Below are 20,561 nucleotides of genomic sequence, written 5' to 3'. Positions count from 1 at the left end.
CTTCGCAGAGCTCAGAGGCTGTGCGGCTGGCTCTGCTTCGACAGGCTGCATTCTTCCCCCACCAAGAAAGGCTGCGGCCTGCCCCTGGGCTGACCCCTGTCTTCGCAGAGCTCAGAGGCTGTGTGACTCGTCAGAGAGTAAGGCTGCATTCTTACCCCCTGAGCCGTGGCCCCTGTCTTCGCAGAGCTCAGAGGCTGTGCGGCTGGCTCTGCTTCGACAGGCTGCTTTCTTCCCCCACCAAGAAAGGCTGCGGCCTGCCCCTGGGCTGACTCCTGTCTTCGCAGAGCTCAGAGGCTGTGCGGCTGTGGTTCGACAGGCTGCATTCTTCCCCCACCAAGAAAGGCTGCGGCCTGCCCCTGGGCTGACTCCTGTCTTCGCAGAGCTCAGAGGCTGTGTGACTCGTCTGAGAGTAAGGCTGCATTCTTCCCCCTCTGAGCCGTGGCCCCTGTCTTCGCAGAGCTCAGAGGCTGTGCGGCTGGCTCAACTTCGACAGGCTGCATTCTTCCCCCACCAAGAAAGGCTGCGGCCTGCCCCTGGGCTGACTCCTGTCTTCGCAGAGCTCAGAGGCTGTGTGACTCGTCTGAGAGTAAGGCTGCATTCTTCCCCCTCTGAGCAGTGGCCCCTGTCTTCGCAGAGCTCAGAGGCTGTGCGGCTGGCTCTGCTTCGACAGGCTGCATTCTTCCCCCACCAAGAAAGGCTGCGGCCTGCCCCTGGGCTGACCCCTGTCTTCGCAGAGCTCAGAGGCTGTGTGACTCGTCTGAGAGTAAGGCTGCATTCTTCCCCCCTGAGCCGTGGCCCCTGTCTTCGCAGAGCTCAGAGGCTGTGCGGCTGGCTCTGGTTCGACAGGCTGCATTCTTCCCCCACCAAGAAAGGCTGCGGCCTGCCCCTGGGCTGACTCCTGTCTTCGCAGAGCTCAGAGGCTGTGTGACTCGTCTGAGAGTAAGGCTGCATTCTTCCCCCTCTGAGCCGTGGCCCCTGTCTTCGCAGAGCTCAGAGGCTGTGCGGCTGGCTCTGCTTCGACAGGCTGCATTCTTCCCCCACCAAGAAAGGCTGCGGCCTGCCCCTGGGCTGACCCCTGTCTTCGCAGAGCTCAGAGGTTGTGTGACTCGTCAGAGAGTAAGGCTGCATTCTTCCCCCCTGAGCCGTGGCCCCTGTCTTCGCAGAGCTCAGAGGCTGTGCGGCTGGCTCTGCTTCGACAGGCTGCTTTCTTCCCCCACCAAGAAAGGCTGCGGCCTGCCCCTGGGCTGACTCCTGTCTTCGCAGAGCTCAGAGGCTTTGCGGCTGTGGTTCGACAGGCTGCATTCTTCCCCCACCAAGAAAGGCTGCGGCCTGCCCCTGGGCTGACTCCTGTCTTCGCAGAGCTCAGAGGCTGTGTGACTCGTCTGAGAGTAAGGCTGCATTCTTCCCCCTCTGAGCCGTGGCCCCTGTCTTCGCAGAGCTCAGAGGCTGTGCGGCTGGCTCAACTTCGACAGGCTGCATTCTTCCCCCACCAAGAAAGGCTGCGGCCTGCCCCTGGGCTGACTCCTGTCTTCGCAGAGCTCAGAGGCTGTGTGACTCGTCTGAGAGTAAGGCTGCATTCTTCCCCCTCTGAGCCGTGGCCCCTGTCTTCGCAGAGCTCAGAGGCTGTGCGGCTGGCTCTGCTTCGACAGGCTGCATTCTTCCCCCACCAAGAAAGGCTGCGGCCTGCCCCTGGGCTGACCCCTGTCTTCGCAGAGCTCAGAGGCTGTGTGACTCGTCAGAGAGTAAGGCTGCATTCTTCCCCCCTGAGCCGTGGCCCCTGTCTTCGCAGAGCTCAGAGGCTGTGCGGCTGGCTCTGCTTCGACAGGCTGCTTTCTTCCCCCACCAAGAAAGGCTGCGGCCTGCCCCTGGGCTGACCCCTGTCTTCGCAGAGCTCAGAGGCTGTGTGACTCGTCTGAGAGTAAGGCTGCATTCTTCCCCCCTGAGCCGTGGCCCCTGTCTTCGCAGAGCTCAGAGGCTGTGCGGCTTTGAAAACACAGAAGAAAACTGCTGATCGGCCGAGTTCCCTGCCCCCTCCTTCCTCAAAACTCCCTGCTCGCAGCTGCAGGCACCACAGTTCCTCCTCTGGGTCTGCCTTGCTGTTTCTCCCGCCCGCTCGTGAGTGAGGCTCCACTGGGCGGTCCGAGTCAGTCATTCTCCAAGAGCCGAGGCCAAATCATCTCTGTCTCCAACCCCCTCTCCCCAGTCTCTGCCTCACATTCCTTCTCTCCTCCTCCTCCTCCTCCACCTCCTCCTTCTTCCCTTTCTCTCTGTTTCTCTGTCGCGAGCGTTCTCTGAGCCCCTTCGGAAAGCTTTCTGTGTCTGCCCACTGCCCTCATCTCTGATCTGGCCCACAAAAAGCTGAGCTGTGGACACGTATTTGGTGTGTGTAAAAATGCAAACACGTCGTCTTCAGGGAGGGAGCTCTGCGAATGAGCCGAAGCCAAGCGGCTTTGGACGTGACTTGCAGACACTCAGGCGTGTAAAACCAGCAATGCTCCAACGAGCATCCTTTTTATTTTCTCTTTGTGATTAGTGACATTGAAAATCCTGCTCGGCATAGCTGCGAGACGCTGCTTTTCTTGCAGGGCCCTGCCCGCTCCCTGAGCTGAGAACCTCCCTGCTTTGAAACACAGAAGAAAGCTGCTGATCGGCCGAGTTCCCTTGCTTCCTCAAAAAAAAAAAAAACTCTGGTCTTTCCTCGCAGCTGCAGGCAGCACGGTCCCTCCTCTGCGTCTGGCCTGCTGTTTCTCTGGCTGTTCTCTTGGCTTGACAGCGGAGGGGATTTCTCTAACGTGCCTCGGTCGGCCTCACAGAGCGGAGGTCTCCGCATGCCTCCCTCCCCCCTCTATCTCTCTCGCGCGTGTTCTCTGAGCTCGTTCTACAGCTTTCTGTGTCTGTGTCCCTGTGTCTGGGGAGGGGATTTTTCTAAAGCACACGCCAACCTAAGCAAGTGCGAGGGGTAAGGAAATGAAGAGAGAGAAAAAAAAAAGAATGTCTGGTTGGTCACTCACAGTAAAACAGTGGATGGATAAAAAAAAAAAAAAACACAGGGGTCAAATGCACCCTAAAGTACAGCGCGAGGGAATTGCCAAATGCAGGCCACCAAGTAATGTCTCGTGGGGTCATTTATACTCTGTGTAAATGAAAGTTTGTGAAAGTGAAAGTTTTTTTTTTTAAAAAGTACGGGGTCAAATGCACCCTAAAGTACAGCGCGAGAGGTATGAAAATAAATAAATAAATTGATGCCCCCCTTCTCCCCCCCTCCACCCCCTGGTGGTCGTGGGGTGTAAGGACAATGAAGAAAACAAATACGGGGTCAAATGCACCCAAAAGACAGCGCGAGGGGTATGAAAATAAATAAATAGATTGATGCCCCCCCTCATCCCCTCCACCCCCTGGTGGTCGTGGGGTGTAAGTACAATGAAGAGAGGATGGGGTCCTTTACGTTCCGTAAAACAGCGGAGTGAATGTTTTTTTTTTTTTTTTAAAAAATATGGGGTCAAATGCAACCAAAAGACAGCGCGAGGGGTATAAAAATAAATAAATAGATTGATGCCCCCCCTCATCCCCTCCTCTCCCTCCACCCCCTGGTGGTCGTGGGGTGTAAGGACAATGAAGAAATGAAAAAAATATGGGGTCAAATGCACGCCAAAGCACAGCGCGAGAGGTATGAAAATAAATAAATAAATTGATGCCCCCCTTCTCCCCCCCTCCACCCCCTGGTGGTCGTGGGGTGTAAGGACAATGAAGAAAACAAATACGGGGTCAAATGCACCCAAAAGACAGCGCGAGGGGTATGAAAATAAATAAATAGATTGATGCCCCCCCTCATCCCCTCCACCCCCTGGTGGTCGTGGGGTGTAAGTACAATGAAGAGAGGATGGGGTCCTTTACGTTCCGTAAAACAGCGGAGTGAATGTTTTTTTTTTTTTTAAAAAATATGGGGTCAAATGCAACCAAAAGACAGCGCGAGGGGTATAAAAATAAATAAATAGATTGATGCCCCCCCTCATCCCCTCCTCTCCCTCCACCCCCTGGTGGTCGTGGGGTGTAAGGACAATGAAGAGATGAAAAAAATATGGGGTCAAATGCACGCCAAAGCACAGCGCGAGAGGTATGAAAATAAATAAATAAATTGATGCCCCCCTTCTCCCCCCCTCCACCCCCTGGTGGTCGTGGGGTGTAAGGACAATGAAGAAAAAAAAATACGGGGTCAAATGCACCCAAAAGACAGCGCGAGGGGTATGAAAATAAATAAATAGATTGATGCCCCCCCTCATCCCCTCCACCCCCTGGTGGTCGTGGGGTGTAAGTACAATGAAGAGAGGATGGGGTCCTTTACGTTCCGTAAACCAGCGGAGTGAATGTTTTTTTTTTAAAAATACGGGGTCAAATGCACCCAAAAGACAGCGCGAGGGGTATGAAAATAAATAAATAGTTTGATGCCCCCCCTCATCGCCTCCTCCCCCTCCACCCCCTGGTGGTCGTGGGGTGTAAGGACAATGAAGAGAGGATGATAAAAAATATGGGGTCAAATGCACGCCAAAGCACAGCGCGAGAGGTATGAAAATAAATAAATAAATTGATGCCCCCCTCCTCCCCCTCCACCCCCTGGTGGTCGTGGGGTGTAAGGACAATGAAGAGAGGATGATAAAAAAAGTATTGTCTCGTGGGGTCGTTTACGATCCGTAAAACAGCGGACTGAATGTTTTTTATGCCGGCCACAGAGAAATTTCTCGTGGGGTCGTTTACGATCAGTAAAACAGCGGACTGAATGTTTTTTATGCCGGCCACTGAGAAATTTCTCGTGGGGTCACACGAGCTGCGTAAAACAGCGGATTTTTTGGGGGGTCATGCAGACCCCAAAGCACATGCCCACCTGAGCGAGTGGGAGGGTTATATAAATACGGAGGTCAAATGCACCCCAAACTACAGCGCGAGGGAATTGCCAAATGCCATCCACCAAAAAAAAAAAAAAAAACGCCTCGTGGGGTCACACGTGCTCCGATAAACAGCGGTTGGAATTTTTATTTTTTTTTGAAAAAAAATACGGGGGTCAAATGCACCCCAAACTACAGCGCGAGGGAATTGCCAAATGCCATAAACAAAAAAAAAAAATTATACCCCCCCCCCTTCCCCCTGGTGGTCGTGCGGTGTAAGGAAAATGAAGATAGGAAAAAAAAAGCATAGTCTCGTGGGGTCATTTGCACTCTGTAAAACAGCGGAGTGAACGCTTTTGTTTTTGGAGAAAAAAATAATAAAGTATTGTCTCTTGGGGTCATTTGAGCTCCGTAAAACAGCGGAGTGAACGCTTTTGTTTTTGGAGAAAAAAAAAATAAAGTATTGTCTCTTGGGGTCATTTTAGCTCCGTAAAACAGCGGAGTGAACGCTTTTGTTTTTGGAGGAAAATAAAAATAAAGTATTGTCTCTTGGGGTCATTTTAGCCCCGTAAAACAGCGGAGTGAACGCTTTTGTTTGGAGAAAAAAAAATAAAGTATTGTCTCTTGGGGTCATTTGAGCTCCATAAAACAGCGGAGTGAACGCTTTTTTTTTAAATAATACAGGGGTCGAATGCACGCGAAAGCACAGCGCGAGGGGTATGTAAATAAATAAATGAATTGATGCCCCCCCTTCCCCTCCCCCTGGTGGTCGTGCGCTGTAAGGAAATGAATAGTGGGTGAAAAAAAAAAGCATTGTCTCGTGGGGTCATTTGCACTCCGTAAAACAGCGGAGTGAACGCTTTTTTTGGAGAAAAAAAAGTATTGTCTCTTGGGGTCATTTGAGCTCCGTAAAACAGCGGAGTGAATGTTTTTTTTAATAATACGGGGTCGAATGCAAGCGAAAGCACAGCGCGAGGGGTATGAAAATAAATTTTAAAAAAAATTGATTACCCCCCTCCTTCCCTCTCCACCTTCTGGTGGTCTTGGGGTGTAAGGAAAATGAAGAGAGGATGGAGAGAAAAAATTAAAAATAAAGTATTGTCTCGTGGGGTCACTTCTGCCCTGTAAAACAGCGGAGGGAATGGGTTTCGTGCTGGCCACCGAGAAATGCCTCGTGGGGTCACTTATGCCCTGTAAAACAGCGGAGAGGATGGAGAGAAAAAAAAAATAAAGTATTGTCTCGTGGGGTCACTTATGCCCTGTAAAACAGCGGAGGGAATGGGTTTCGTGCTGGCCACCGAGAAATGCCTCGTGGGGTCACTTATGCCCTGTAAAACAGCGGAGGGAGTTATATTTTTTTGGAGGGGGGTCATGCAGACCCCAAAGCACATGCCAACCTAAGGGAGCGGAAGGGTTAAGTGAAGGAGCAGCAGCTTCAACCGACGCTATGGTAACTGCTCCAACGCGCGTGCGCATTACGGGTCCTCTTCAGATACCAGTAATAGGTGTGTGGAATAGATAGATGGCCACCGCGGTTTTTTTTTCCTTTTCTTTTTTTTTTCAAACAAGCCCTAATAGAATTAAATTTCAATCAGTACTTAAAAAAAAAAAATAGTTTAATCCCATAGAAGAAAAGTTCTCGCAGGGGAAAATCTGCGGTTTTTCCTGTGAGCAAAAGGGAACCTGCTGGTCCTCTAAGCACACGTGACTTCTGCTTTCGCAAGAAAAACAAGTCCTTGATTTACTGGAACGTGAAGGCAGCTTTCCCCAAGTTCACTTTAAATAGATTTATGCAAAAGTTCAATGTTTCTTATCTGTCACTTTGTTTAAACACCTGGAGACAGAACAATAGCAGACAGTGAAAAACATAAAAAGTAGAAACTTTAAGAGCAGCAGATCAGCTCTGCAGAAGCCAGCCTCAAAAAAATCCCTTATGATGAACACGATTTCCCGTAGAGAGCAGTCTAATACACATTTATATCATAATACATTAATTCCTATTTTTATTAGTCACTTGTTGCACTAATACAAAACAATTAAAATACAGTCTGTACACTTATTTTCAGTCTTTAATGTGGAACAAAGGATCCTGCTGTCCTTTAGCATCAGAACAACAGAAAAGCTTTGAATGTGGTCAGCTGTTGGACGTTCCCTCAGGCTCTGGAGACTGCAGGAATTCATAGGGGTCATGCACCATCTCAGACTGATCTCCAACACCCAGATGTGATGGGCTTCCTAAGAATAATACAAGAAAACATATTACATCGTAGGGCTGTTGTTTGTGCAAGCAAAGAATATTACATTCTACAATATAGATGTTAAAAAAAATCAAACTCATCCTGCAGCACACACCTAAGTGATGCTGGTTGCTTTCTGATGCGTTAGAGAGGGAGGACAAATTGGATGAGGGTCTGGAGCAAACTCTGTCGACCTGGGCTTCCTGAAACTCCTGCAGGAGTTTGTCAGCATCATCAAAATTATGGTGGCTCTCCTCATTTCCTGGCTCCTTCTTGACTATTTTTCCTTGATAAAAGACATAAAAACATAAAAAAACATGGATTTTCTGCAAGAAGATTTATTGCAGAAATGACGTTAAAATGTTTTAGAAATTAAAATTCTGGGAAGCTGCTAGTTTACTGTTGTGCATTCTCATTACTTGCATTAATGCTAATGTATGGTCAAATTTTTCCCGTCTTGTTTTCTTGAAGTGTGATGAAAGAGTAAAATCACCTAATGGGTTGAGCATGGAAATATCTAGAGACATGTCAGGGTAGCCCTTCATTGACATGAAGTCCAGCCCTGCGCTGCTCTCCCCCAGGCCAGAAGCATCGGACATCTAAACAGAAACACCCAACCAGCAGAAAACACACAAAGAAAGCAGCGAGAAAAAACAAAAATATGCTTTATCTGAATTGGTATGTATACATAAATTTCAATTAATCTTTTTTGTAAATGCAGATCACCTGCATGTCACACATGTTGGCTTTGCTTTCATCCGGTTTCACCATCATGTTTCTCTTCTGCGTGATAAAACAAGGCCTCATAAATTACATGAGAAGGGAAATAGAGTAGAAGGTTGTTAACACAAAACCTGAACTTAAACCACCTCCTGTACCTGTCGAATTTGATTTACAGCTTTTGAGTGATCGCCTGCTGTCATCTTGTCCAGAAGTCCATCAACCCAGAGCTTGGTAGCACTTCCACAGTTTCTGACAAAGTCCTGTATGCTTTACAAAGAAAAAATGTAAAAAAAAGAAAATCAAGTTTAGATTTCATTTTAACAATATTTATATTTACTTTTTTTTTTTAGAATAATCACTATGGTACCTCAAAGCACACTGTACCCCAGTGTCATCTCCGTAAGCTGAGTATAGCATATCTGTCTCGTCCGACTGCAGGTCTGGGAAGACGGAGTTCTTCTGAAGGCTTTGTGTGTTGTAGGCACTGCTAAGAAAAGTCACTGCACCAACCAAGAAAAGCAAAAAAGCAGAAAGAATCTGTTTAGAACAGTGTTTGTAAAAGCTCAAAAACAGTACAAGTCCACAAAGACCAACCTTTATGTCTGCGGTCATCTTTGAAACCCAGTGTTGTTAATCCAGGCAGAAGCTTATTTGACAGAGAACTCAAATCCACTTTATGGGTTTCCTCTTCTGAAAAAAAAAAAGAAAAGAAAACACACATAATTATTATGTGACACAAATGGAGTAAATTATACATTGGTAAAAAAAAAAAGAGTTTGGAATACATTAAAAATATAAATATATATATAAAAAATCACCAACCTTCTGCATCAGGATCCAGCTGATTTACAACAGTATATAAAATAGAAGTGTCAGGCTCTTTACGCAGAAAACCCATCTGGAAAAAAATAAAAGGATTTGGTTTTTTTTTCTGGGTTTCATAAACTTAGCATTTATTTCCCACATATGACAATGAGAGTGATGGGACACCTTGGAGTTCGGCATGTATCTGTTGATGCGGTCCCGCGCTTCATCGGCTGAATGTTCAACCAGAGCCACAACGTGCTCCTCTGCTGTGCTGTCAGTGAAGCTGCAAGCACTTCCCTCTGGTTCAAACATGTAACTTCACAAGAAAAATGATAGAATAACAATGTCACTGCAAGTGTTTAACAGAAGCAATGAGTTCTCAAAACATTTTTTCTCCATTTGATCATAAACTTGAACTTAAAAAATAAAAACAACATCGGTATCATTACTGTAACTAAAAGGAAACACCTGATGGCTTCCTTGTCTTTGACTGGTTGTTTCCTCGACCTCTTTGTTAATTCTGCAGGGATGGGGATCATTTCTGGAGGGGGGAGATCAGCTGTCAGGTCTTCATCTCCTAATATGGCTGCTTGCTGAGTGAAATCCATGTCCTGCAGAAAAGACATGCTGCGCTTCAGAGCCAAGAGCCGATCCTAAGCGCAAGGTAATAACCAAAAATTTAAAAACAAAAACATAAAGGATTAGAACAACCTCTTTAACTCTATATAGATCAATTATTTTATACATCTCGATAACGTATGAAGGCATGTAACTAAATATTGTTTATAAGTTTAGGACGCAATTGAAAACTTCTCTGACATCATACCTTGCTCATCATCTTGAATCCTGTATGCAGCAGCTTCTTAGCCGCCTTGTAGTAGACGGTTTCTGGTCTGTTGTATACCATGGCGTTGTCACACATCAGTTTAAAATCCGCCTGAAGAGACGTGGAAAACATATTTTCTCTCATATTTTCTCTTTGGAGCTTAACCTTGTCAAAACAAATATTCCACATTCCAACCTTGGTTTTGAAAATGGGATTCTCCTACCTTGAATTCTGTCACCGTGTTATATTCATTATTTCGTATTTTGTCCTTCATGGTGCTGAAGTCCATGGGATGCTTGATGATCATTGAGTAACCAGGAGCAATTGCATCAGTTACAGGAAATGCAAAGAATCCATGGGGATCCTTCCTGGAAAAGAATGACATGCCATGACATATTTTGGAATTTTTCAAAGGTTTAATCTTTTTCAAGCTTGCATTAGTGCATCTTCCAGTTTGAAACCATCAAAATAAGATACCTATGGTAATTCTCTCCTGTTGAGACTGACCAGAAAAACAAAAACAAAGGCTGTGTCCAAATCCCTACCCCATCCCCTAACTACTGAAAAACTATATAGTGTGGGACTATCTAGTGCCCTGGATTTTAAAAGCAATTCAGAGACCATGTTCACTACTTTCTTTATTTTTTTAAACGCCGAATATGACGTCATCGAGTTCACAAAGTGAAAATCTAATTGATATGAGCGTTTTGCGACAACTATATATGAAATGCAAAACCTACATAAACAGTCCATCCCACATAAGTTCCTACCATCATTTTAAAATGTTTATTTCTGAAGATTTCAACATCTGAGTATAGTTTTAAAGAATTTGTTGAAACTACGTGACTCTTCATTCCTTACCTTTGCAACTGTCTCAGAAAGTGCTCCAGCAGTTGTTGACGAGGGGTAGACTCATTCTCTGCATTGGATAAAAGAAAGTGTGAATGAGTGAGTGAATAAACACATCAAACCAAAAAAGGACTTAAACAAGACTTAAAAACCAAAACTTACAGCCACTTACTGATGTTTATGCATATGTTGAATATTTAAATGGGTATTTCATGTACTGATAAGGAATCCTGGACACTCACCTTGTTGAGTGCGACAGGCTCTGACTGGCCGATCTGCTTGCTGTTCGATTTCTACTTTCACGGTGGGGTGAAAATCCTCCACCTCATCCTCCACCTCACACCTCTCTTTCTTCCTCTTCTTCTCATCTGGCTAAGGAGTCATAGAGAATGTTTGTCACTCCGTAAATCCTTTTTTAAAGATGTAGATAAAGATATAACCTCAGAAATTAGATTTTTTTTTTTTGTTTACCTCTATTCCAATACTTAAACTTTTGGGCAGTGTGAATGGTTCAACAGGTACACCAACGCTTGCATCAGCCATAGCTGCTGCCTCCAGTTCACTCTGCTCTCTTTCTCTTTTCTTCCTCTTTTCCTCCTGCAAGGTTAAAATTATATTCAATTTTAACTACCAAGCAGTTTAAGTAACAGAAACCACAGTTCCTCTTTGTACCGACCTTCCTTCGCCTTCTTTCTTCATCATCCACATATTTGTCTTTGTCTTTCTCAGACTTTTTCTTCTTCTTTTTCTTCTTTTCTTTGTGGCGCTCTCGCTCATGGTCTGATCTGTCATCATAGTAACTGGAATCGTGGCCGGAACCAGAAAGCTCTGTCACCTCACTTCCACCAACTTTGAGTTTGATCTTCAGGGGCTTTTCAAGGGTTTTGTCCTCAAAATCTACAACAAAGGCAAAGAAAGTTACAATAGAATTGGATAGGGAAGGCCCGTAGTACAAACACAAACCACAAAAAAGTAGAGTGCCAATCTCTAGAGGTATTTAATTATTGCAGCTTTCCTACATAAATCCTCTTTAAGATAAGTGTAACAGGTTTGGCTTTTTATTTTGTTGACCTATTCAAACCCCTTTTCTGTAAATGAAAGTAACATTTCAAATAATATTTTCCAAACTGGATTTGGTTGCAGGTGTTAATTTTGCACAAGTTAGTCAATAGTCATAATGTAATATTTCATTGAAATACCTTACCTACTTAGTTGAAATACTATTTTGATGTATAGGAAAAATATGAATGAATGTAATAATATATACATGTTGGATTAATTCTGACCAAAAGGAATTATAACACGACATATAATGCATGAAATGTATGATGTATGAGACATTTCTAGAGTAGAAGGTTTTAATACATCATTGACAATATTACGATTAAAAAGAACTCAACAAAAATGTTTGTTTTTTTTAAAATCAGGTTTAGTGAGTTAAAAATGCATCTCGGGTATAAATAATTATAATGTTAATAACGTGATACATTGCTTTGTTATAACAATTTAGGGTACTTGTTGCTATTATTGTTAGGGTAGAAGATGTCCATGATAGAGTGAGGTGGAAAAGGATGATTCGCTGTGGCGACCCCTGATGGGAAAAGCCGAAAGAGAAAGAAAGTTGCTATTATTGCTGAGGAGTTTAAATTGAAAAATGAACATAATCTACAAGAATGAGAGAAAGCAATTTAGTAAATTTAATAAAACGTTGTTCAAAAATGTTATTCTTTGCCGTTTAAGTGGGGTTATAGTAATAGTTTAGTCCTGACTTATGTTGGTTTGAAGAGAACTGCAAAGCAAATGGTTATTTATGATTCTTTTCTTTTTATTTATTTATTCGTTTGCATTTTTTCCAAAACATGTCATCAAGATGCATAGATGCCTCAGTAAATATGATCAAAGTGTAAAATGAGCTAATTATTAGGACAGTTAATGCTAATAATTAGATCTCTCATTGGTTCCAGAAGTCCGTCAGCTAAGAAGGCTACATAACGTAACTAGCTGCAACAAGAAAAAATCCGCCTAAAGCTAAAAGTAAATTGTATAAGCAGGTACCACCAACTGTTATCCATTCCGGTTTGTGTTTCTTGTGTTTCTTTCCCATGGTTACGTCTTAGAAGTTCCTGTTTTACTTCGATTAACCCTCCGCTGATGGCTAACAAATCGTTTCAAGACAACAACGTTAGCATCATTCAATTTTTAGCATCAACAAGAAGAAAGCGGAAGTACATTCCAACCTCGCTGAAGTACATCCGGTTCAACAGACAAGCGCGCAAGATTTAACCGGTTTTCTGAGGCCCGCGGTTGTTTAAAGATTTCTAACGTCGACTGATGTAATTACTTTCTTTGATAAAATAAATATCTTAGTTAATCTTACTTTTGTTGTTAGTGTGACAGTATTGTATCAATGATTAGCTAAATAAAGCATAGCTGATGACAATATTAGCAACGCAGAACAGCACGCTAGCTGACTTAGTTAGTGAAGGAAGGAGTAACTGTATGAAATACGTTTTCGCCTGTCTGTCAGATGTGTCTCAGATGTCTAACTTTTGTTCTTTTGTTAGATTAAGCATTCCAAGAATGGACGGGGATGAAATGGACGTGGCAGTCAAACAAAAAATAAACGTAGAAGTGCACGTGAAGTCTCTAAGGTGAGTTCTGCCACAATAAACATTAAATTAAATCCATATAATTTCCCCCTATAATCTTGCGAAACTACAGTTAGATGGGTGTCAGAGGCACTGGCTAATATGATATTAAGGTTGACAAGTAAATTCATAGTAGTTCGTGGTAAAAACCTTGCTTGTTTTAACACCATGAAAACCACATTTTATTACAAATATACAATCAGCTCAGAAGGTTCAAGCATTTAAGGAAGTGCAATACAACTACCAATAGACTGAAATGTATTTCCTTATATATTTTATTTAAATTTATGCAGCTTTAAACCGTTTCATCTTGCTCTCTGGTGTGTTTTTTTCCATTGGAGTAACATTTGTGAAGCAGCTAAATAGTATGCTAAAGCTTTGGTATTTTGTATGTCCAATATTTGTTAATAAAGAATTTAAAAAAAATAGTATGCTAACGCTGTCACTAACAAAATCTCTGCATTTGTCTCTTGTCTTGATGTAAACAAAAACATTTTTTGATAATCACGTTGTCAGTGTGCATTGATGGTGTGTCGTTATGCATTGTCTGATCGTTTGTTTGTTTGTTTGTATTCCAGCACTGCCAAAATGTCTGAGGTGAAGACGCGTGTGCAAACACTGCTGAATCGCCACAGGACGGTGTTCGGAAACTACAGATGGACAGAATTTGATGATGAGTTCCTCTCCAGACATGTGGAATCTGTGTCTATACTTGACCTTGAGGAGATGATGGCACAGGTTGGGAATTCTGTTGTGATTTTGACTGCTTTGTTTGTAGGCAGCTGCTTATTTTTGCCTAATTTTCTTTTCCCGTCGCAGCCCCTTGATTTAAAGAGCTGCGCTGTCTCTATTTACATTTTTACACTGAATGAAGATGGACCGAGCATGCTCAGTTTAGAGGAGGAAGAGCTTTCTGCTGCAAATCATTGGTTGCTGCCAGCAGGTAACTAAATATATTTGTTATACTCATTTTACAGTCCCTGTTTACTTTTCCTTGCATGAACTGCTATGCACACATTGGAGACCTGCTTTTGTAACTGACCAAACTATTACAGCTGCTTATCTGTTTATAATTTTCTTTTAACAGTGTGTGTCAAACACCTAAAGGGGAAACATACATACATTTCTTTCTTTATTTACTGTGGTTTTTCACCGTCTTGACAAGCTGTTTAAAAAAAAAACATCACCACTTTAATTAAAAAAATGAATAAAACTGAAGTACTCCTTTAAAGATTTTATAAGAACTATTCCTTTATCTCATATAGTGAATGTTTACTAAATGAGATGTTGGTCAGTTTGGATTCAAATATTCAGCTTTAAAAAAAGATCAAAACCTGTTGTGCAGCTAAATCCTGTGATTTAATATCAACCATCAAGATTGCAAACAGGTTTTGCACAGTTGTAGATTGAGCCATTGCTGTAATAGGTAGTGTTAACCTGTTAACCTCATTTATACCTTTTTATAAAGAGAAAAACTGTATACTGTAGTTTCTTTTGTCTAATAATAGGCAAAAGGGCTATCCCTCCATCTTCTACTAGCAAAATGTTCGGATCTTGTCTGCATTTTAGTAAATTTTCATTTTTTCTAACAGCTGAATTTCATGGAATCTGGGAAAGTCTTGTTTATGAGACTGGAATCAAATCAAAGGTAAATATTTGAGCAGTAGTTTACCAACATTAAAGTACCAACTGGTTGTTTTTCCTCTCATGACTGTTTTACTGAATATTAAAGTTGTAATCTTCCAGCTTCTGGACTATGTCACTACAACAATTTACTTCTCTGACAAAAATGTTGACAGCAACTTAATTTCATGGAATCGCGTTGTGCTGCTTCATGGTAAGTTCATTATTCAAATGTTTTTGTAATTACAGCAAACAGATGTGTGTGTTTGTGAAATGATGGTGCTCGTGTGCGTCTTCAGGACCCCCAGGCACTGGAAAAACATCACTGTGTAAAGCTCTCGCCCAGAAACTGTCGATCCGGCTGTCCGATCGGTAAGACTGTTGCTGTTTCACTGATATGGCTTCCGCTTTCACAAGCCCTGCTTATTTCATTCACTAAACCTCATGCCCTTGCAGGTATTCCTATGGCCAGTTCATTGAAATCAACAGTCACAGCTTGTTCTCAAAATGGTTCTCAGAGGTACACCTGGCTTTTTTTTGTGTGTGTGTGTGTATCATGTAAACCCTTTTTCTGCTAATCGTCACTTCTTTGTTACAGAGTGGAAAGTTGGTCACAAAGATGTTTCAAAAGATTCAAGAACTGATTGACGACAAAGAAGCTCTTGTGTTTGTTCTAATAGACGAGGTAAGATCTGACTGACGTTAAGGAACTGTCAGCATCAACAATAGGTGGACTGGCTTTCTGTTTACTTGTGTAGGTGTCCACTGTTAACAAACACCACTGCTTTTAATGGCCTGATGTGTTGTGAGTAGGTGGAGAGTCTGACTGCTGCCAGGAATGCCAGCCAGGCAGGAACGGAGCCATCTGACGCCATTCGAGTGGTCAACTCTGTTCTAACTCAGCTCGACCAAATCAAGCGGTCAGAAATCAGAGCGCCACTTTCATGTCTTTTCTCAAATCGTGTGAAACTCGAGTCATTTGGATTCACTCTTGTGTTTCAGAAAACTACCTGGAAATGCATTCCTTTTTATTGTTCCTCATTTTTTTTATAGACATTCGAACGTGGTGATCCTCACAACATCCAACGTGACAGAAAAAATTGACCTGGCGTTTGTAGACAGAGCTGACATCAAGCAGTACATCGGACCTCCGTCTGAGAAAGGCATCTACAACATCTTCCTCTCTTGCCTCGAGGAGCTAATGAAGGCAAAATATCTGATTTTGAGGCTTACTTGGAAACATTAAGATTTTTTTTTTTATAAATAGAAATAAAAACAAAGTAACTTTAATGTCTTTTAGTTTAAGGTCACCTTGGTTTTTGCATTGCTGATGGCTCTGACAAAGAGCTGCAGAATTAGAATCGTTAAACAGTTTATAGTAAAGTTATTTAAGCTGTAATGGGAGTACATTTCTTAAACTGGTTTGTGGTTGAATTCATTTTAAATTCTCCATCAATTTTTCTTAGGTTGCAAATCAAAAGAAAACGGCGACATTTTAAAAATTGTCGCCCACCACTGAGATTAAAATGTAAAATATTTTTACATGAACCATCATTACTATGAAGAGCTGTTTAAAGGCAAATACATTTCAATAAATATATAATAAATATCTACCAAAATCCAACTTGTAAACAGAAATGAAGGATCTGCAAAAACTATTTTTGCTGCATTTTAATATTTGATTTCTTTCTCCGTCTGTAGTGCCAGATCATCTGCCCCCGGCAGCCGCTGTTTACCATGTATGAGCTGGAGACTATGTGTTTCGCTAACAGTGAGGTGTCTGAACACAGCCTGCGGCTAATGGACATTGCAAAGTAAGGTGTCCAATGGTGTAGATGGCTCAAGTCACAAGCTCAACACCCTCTGATGCCGTTTCCTTTCTATTTTTTAGAAAAAGTAAAGGCTTGAGTGGAAGAGCACTGAGGAAATTACCTTTTCTAGCCCATGCACTCTTTGTCAAGGTAAGCATTTGCTTTTTAGGTTTCATGGGCATTTATCATTTTTGAATGTTCTTTTGTTATTTTACAGACACCAGCTGTAACTCTTGATCAGTTTCTGGATGCCATGAGTCATGCAGTGGACAAACAGAGAGAGGAAAAGGCTGATCTGATCAACGGTGTCTGAACTTCTAACGCACCCCAAAGGCTTGTGAGGCGTCCGCCTTACAGCTGTCGTTTCTTCGGTTTATTCTGTTCTTTTGACAGACATGAACTAAACCTTGTTTTGCATTTTTGTTGCCCATAACAAAGGATTTGGTCAAGTTCTGTTGATGTTGGCCCTAAAAGGCCAAAATGTTGTTTGTGTTTGCACAAACATGGACTAAGATGACTGTAACTTTATTTTCTGACAGTTGGGTTTTGTTTAATGGTAAAGCAACGTTGCACTAGTTAATGCCAGTTGTTTTCCACTATCATTGTGGGTAGTTGTGAGCCTCAAGGGATTTAAGTGGCTTCTTCTTACTCCTTTAAAATGCACAAAAAATCTCTAAAAAGCGTTGAGCTTTTTGACATTTTAAGTCTTTAAGTCTTCTTTTTGGCATTTGACCTGATTCATTTTTGGCATGCTTTTCATTTCAATTGTCATAAATGTCTGCATAATATCTCTTCATGTTAAGAACATACCCCAAGCATGCATTGTTGAAATGGTGGCTAAAATGTTTGTTTTGTTTATAATTTCTGCCTTTATAATAGAAAAACATTATTTTACTGTATGGGTTCAAATGTTCACTGTATATTATATATAACATTGTAATAAAAAAATGTCTTAATCCTTGTGTCTCTAATGGTGCTGTGATATGGCACCACTTGGTGGCGCACAGTAGCTGTTGTACTTCTACACATCAGTAGCACGGTTTTTATTGCAGTCTGTTAGTAATAGTTCAGTGTTGATCACAGTAAAGGCAACAATTCCAAATAGTAATGACAAACAAATGTATTATTTCTAAAAAAGTTTTTTGATTTAATGGAAATTGTTGGTACTTTTAGACATCCAACTCCTTTTAACTTTATTTAATGTTTCAGGCCCCTGCTTCATGATTCTAGTGATAAATGGTAAACTTGAAGAAAGAAACTTCTATTCAAAGAAAATGTCAAAGTTTACATTAATAGATCAGTGACCCCCAAAGCTCCTATGAACATGTTTTGCATTCTGTGAACGCACCGCTGCTTTGCATGTCAGCTTCGCTGCTGAAACAATGCGCCCTTTGTTTTGTTGTTGGCAATGCTTTTTTTTTCATTCCACTTCAAAAGGTTGGTCCTGTGGGCTGTTCCTGAATGTAAAAGAAAGCAAACAAATGAATTCATCATTATGAACACGCTCTAGGCATCGTCTGACATATCACTGTCACTTTTTCAATGACTTCTCTTGGCTAATTTGAAAAAGGATTGATGGCTTGGATTTAACTTTTAAACAAGTCTGTCATGGAGATAAAAGGAACGTTATAAACTATTCAAAGCCATCTCAGAATAGGATTTCCACTTATCGGAAATGTTTGAGTCGGGGCGTATAATTGCCATTTGGGCTAATTATCCCTTTACAGACACAGTGCTTCTTTTTAGACACAATGTTTGACCCGTTTTTAAATTTATTGAATTTTTGTGAGAAAAGTTAACTTTTTTCTGATCAGCAGTCACGTGAATGAAAAGTGGGCAAAAGGAGAGCTGAAGGGATGGTAAATAAAACCATAATTGTTCTTTCTGGAGGCATGTTTTTTTTCTTCTTTTTGACAGAAGGCTATCCAAACAGGCAGCTGTTAAAAGCCAATCAAGCTACTAAAAGATTAAAAGTGAAAAGCCTCATTGTTACAGGATTTAATTACAGTTTCAAGCTGTTCAAAAAGTGAAAAAAAAATAAAAGTTTGTTCTTTCAACTTTTGTCCAGTCGTTCAAAGCAACCAAAAAAAATACCTCAAATGCCCCAGAATCAAATTCAAAAGAAAGATTTATTTAGAAAGGTGTGCTTGGAGAAAAGCAACATATCATTGTCTGAGATGATGATTAACATTGAGTTCAAAGTTTGAGACTGTGTTGATTACATTTATAAAATTCTCTCAAATTTTACGGCTATAATAATCCCTGTGCCTGGCAAAAAACACACATAATGAAACTCCATAAAATTTAAACTGTCTGGGTTTTTCCAGCTCTTCATCTTCATAACAGCCTTTGATCATAAACCCATACTTGTATCCAAACGAACAATTTCCCTGAAAAAGACAACCACAGCTTTGTGTCTGTTTCCAGCTCCAATCAAACCATCTGAAGCTATTGTTTCTAAGGTCTATTGACATTTCTCTGCCCCATACATTTGTTAGCCATTAAAGCAGAGTGTTGCAAGGTGTAGGAGAAAGAAGAAAAGGATAAGGTAGCTTGTAAGTAAAAAAAAAAATAGGCAGAATCCTGGGATTCTCTCTGCATAAGGAAACGGTGATAATTAGGAACTGCGAGCAGGATCAAAGAAGACTGCCATGAAAGAGCTATGCAAATGCCTGCTCATCCTGTCAGCCACAGCCAGTGATCTAAGAGACTTAGACGGAGACTTGTTGGGAGTCATACAGCAGACAAATTGACGGAGGGAGCTGAAAAGTAGCACTTCTCATTTATTAAGGTATTGTAGTGCTGCATCAGTGCACTAAATGCAAAGATATTGTTTTTTTAGCTATCTTTCCATGCACACCCCCTATATTTAAGCAAAAATTAGATTTTTTTTATTTAACAATGGAACATGAAGTGCCTGAAACAGTTTATGTCCACATGTAGAGATCAAAACATCTCTTCAGCATTTCAGTTGAAAGAAATTATTTTTCATCACTCCTAAAAGTAATTTTATTGTGTAAGAAGGCTGGCATGATGAACTCCCGTTCATTCCTTTCATTGAGCCCTGTCTGAACACCTCACCAAAGAAAACAAACAGTAAAACAACCAGAAGCATTTGATGTTTGGTAGATTAAATAACTTGTTCTTCCTGGTTTTCCTCAATAAACAAATAATTATCTTTGGCATTTGTTGTGCATAGACAAAGATAAAAGAATCTCTACATATATATTGTGTTTGAGATGGCTCTCCATGAAACAAGTGGCGTCATTGAAGTATTTATGCAACTGTGCTATCATTCCTTTGCTGGATCTTTACTGCTGCTGAAGCACCCAACTGTTGATGGTCCTTGCTGATTCTGGCATATCAGATGAAAGCATTGTTTGGAGAAAGATTTTGTCTTACAGGTTTAGTTTACTGCTTGAGCTGCATGATAAGTTGACTGGATGATAAGTTGACTGGAGGTTCAACTTTGCCCTCAGCAGGGAGTACGCCTCCCATGTTGTCCTGTCATAAGGACAGGGATGGGCATAAAGTCTCTTATGAAGATGAACTGAGTGGATAGAGGCTCCATAATTTGGTCTGATTGAAATCTTAATCAAAACAGAGGGTTGCTTCTATGCAACTTTGCAACTATGAAATGCAATAAATTCACTGCAAACATCAATATTGATTTTTAAAAACAATTACTTGATCACAAGAAACGTTCCTGTTATCAGCTTTATAGAGCCGCCAAACCTGGAAACAGACAGTTAAGTTAAAAATAACATCTACCAGAACACAAACTGTATTACTTCAAAATAAATGTCATTTGGTTCTGATTTAGAGTGATACAAAGACCTACTATTATTTTAGTTCTTTACTACCACCAAAAACAAACATACTAATATTAAGAAAATTTGCATTTATCATATTGATTTATTTTTTATATAAAAAGATGATTCTAGACACATAAAATGCTAAAGTTAAAAGATGTTTTAACCTCTAGCTATTTAACTTTATGAAACAAAAAAAGCTGTGTTCGATGTTTAAGTTAGCTGTTGGATACATTTAAAGGGTTATGAATATTTTCAATCATTCGAGTTTAAGTTTATTGATAAATGTGGAAGTTAAAAAAAAGAAAAAAGAGTTTTCTGCAAGGGACCTGTATTATTATTACT

The 20,561-nt window shown here is 41.4% G+C and overlaps 2 protein-coding genes across 7 annotated transcripts; one reads left to right on the top strand and one right to left on the bottom strand.

The window, feature by feature from the left end:
• Positions 1–6,854: 6,854 nt before the first annotated feature.
• On the bottom strand, positions 6,855–12,552 carry brd9 (bromodomain containing 9). 6 transcript variants are annotated; one of them, XM_078932817.1, is made up of 17 exons: positions 12,378–12,552; positions 10,999–11,219; positions 10,794–10,919; positions 10,565–10,694; positions 10,335–10,392; positions 9,697–9,841; positions 9,474–9,584; positions 9,116–9,300; positions 8,831–8,963; positions 8,663–8,738; positions 8,435–8,530; positions 8,208–8,340; positions 7,996–8,107; positions 7,844–7,900; positions 7,611–7,716; positions 7,233–7,403; positions 6,855–7,115 (listed from the first exon to the last, which is right to left on the bottom strand). In XM_078932817.1, the coding sequence occupies exons 1-17, from the start codon at positions 12,424–12,426 to the stop codon at positions 7,015–7,017; spliced, it is 2,010 nt and encodes a 669-aa protein (XP_078788943.1). In that variant the 5' UTR covers positions 12,427–12,552; the 3' UTR covers positions 6,855–7,014. The 6 variants fall into 6 exon arrangements, with proteins under 6 accessions (XP_078788943.1, XP_078788946.1, XP_078788944.1 ...); XM_078932820.1 differs by having other exon boundaries at positions 9,116–9,258; XM_078932818.1 differs by having other exon boundaries at positions 12,381–12,551.
• trip13 (thyroid hormone receptor interactor 13) lies at positions 12,516–17,360 on the top strand. The gene is made up of 14 exons (XM_004077843.5): positions 12,516–12,655; positions 12,887–12,973; positions 13,549–13,708; positions 13,790–13,913; positions 14,563–14,618; positions 14,717–14,807; positions 14,893–14,965; positions 15,050–15,113; positions 15,192–15,278; positions 15,407–15,513; positions 15,647–15,800; positions 16,295–16,407; positions 16,485–16,554; positions 16,622–17,360. The coding sequence occupies exons 2-14, from the start codon at positions 12,903–12,905 to the stop codon at positions 16,715–16,717; spliced, it is 1,266 nt and encodes a 421-aa protein (XP_004077891.1). The 5' UTR covers positions 12,516–12,655; positions 12,887–12,902; the 3' UTR covers positions 16,718–17,360.
• The last annotated feature ends 3,201 nt before the right edge of the window (positions 17,361–20,561 follow it).

Source organism: Oryzias latipes, chromosome 16, assembly GCF_053564925.1.
Source record: "Oryzias latipes strain Hd-rR chromosome 16, Olatipes_Hd-rR_3.1".
NCBI lineage: Eukaryota > Metazoa > Chordata > Actinopteri > Beloniformes > Adrianichthyidae > Oryzias > Oryzias latipes.
This window is presented reverse-complemented; position numbering and strand designations above follow the sequence as displayed.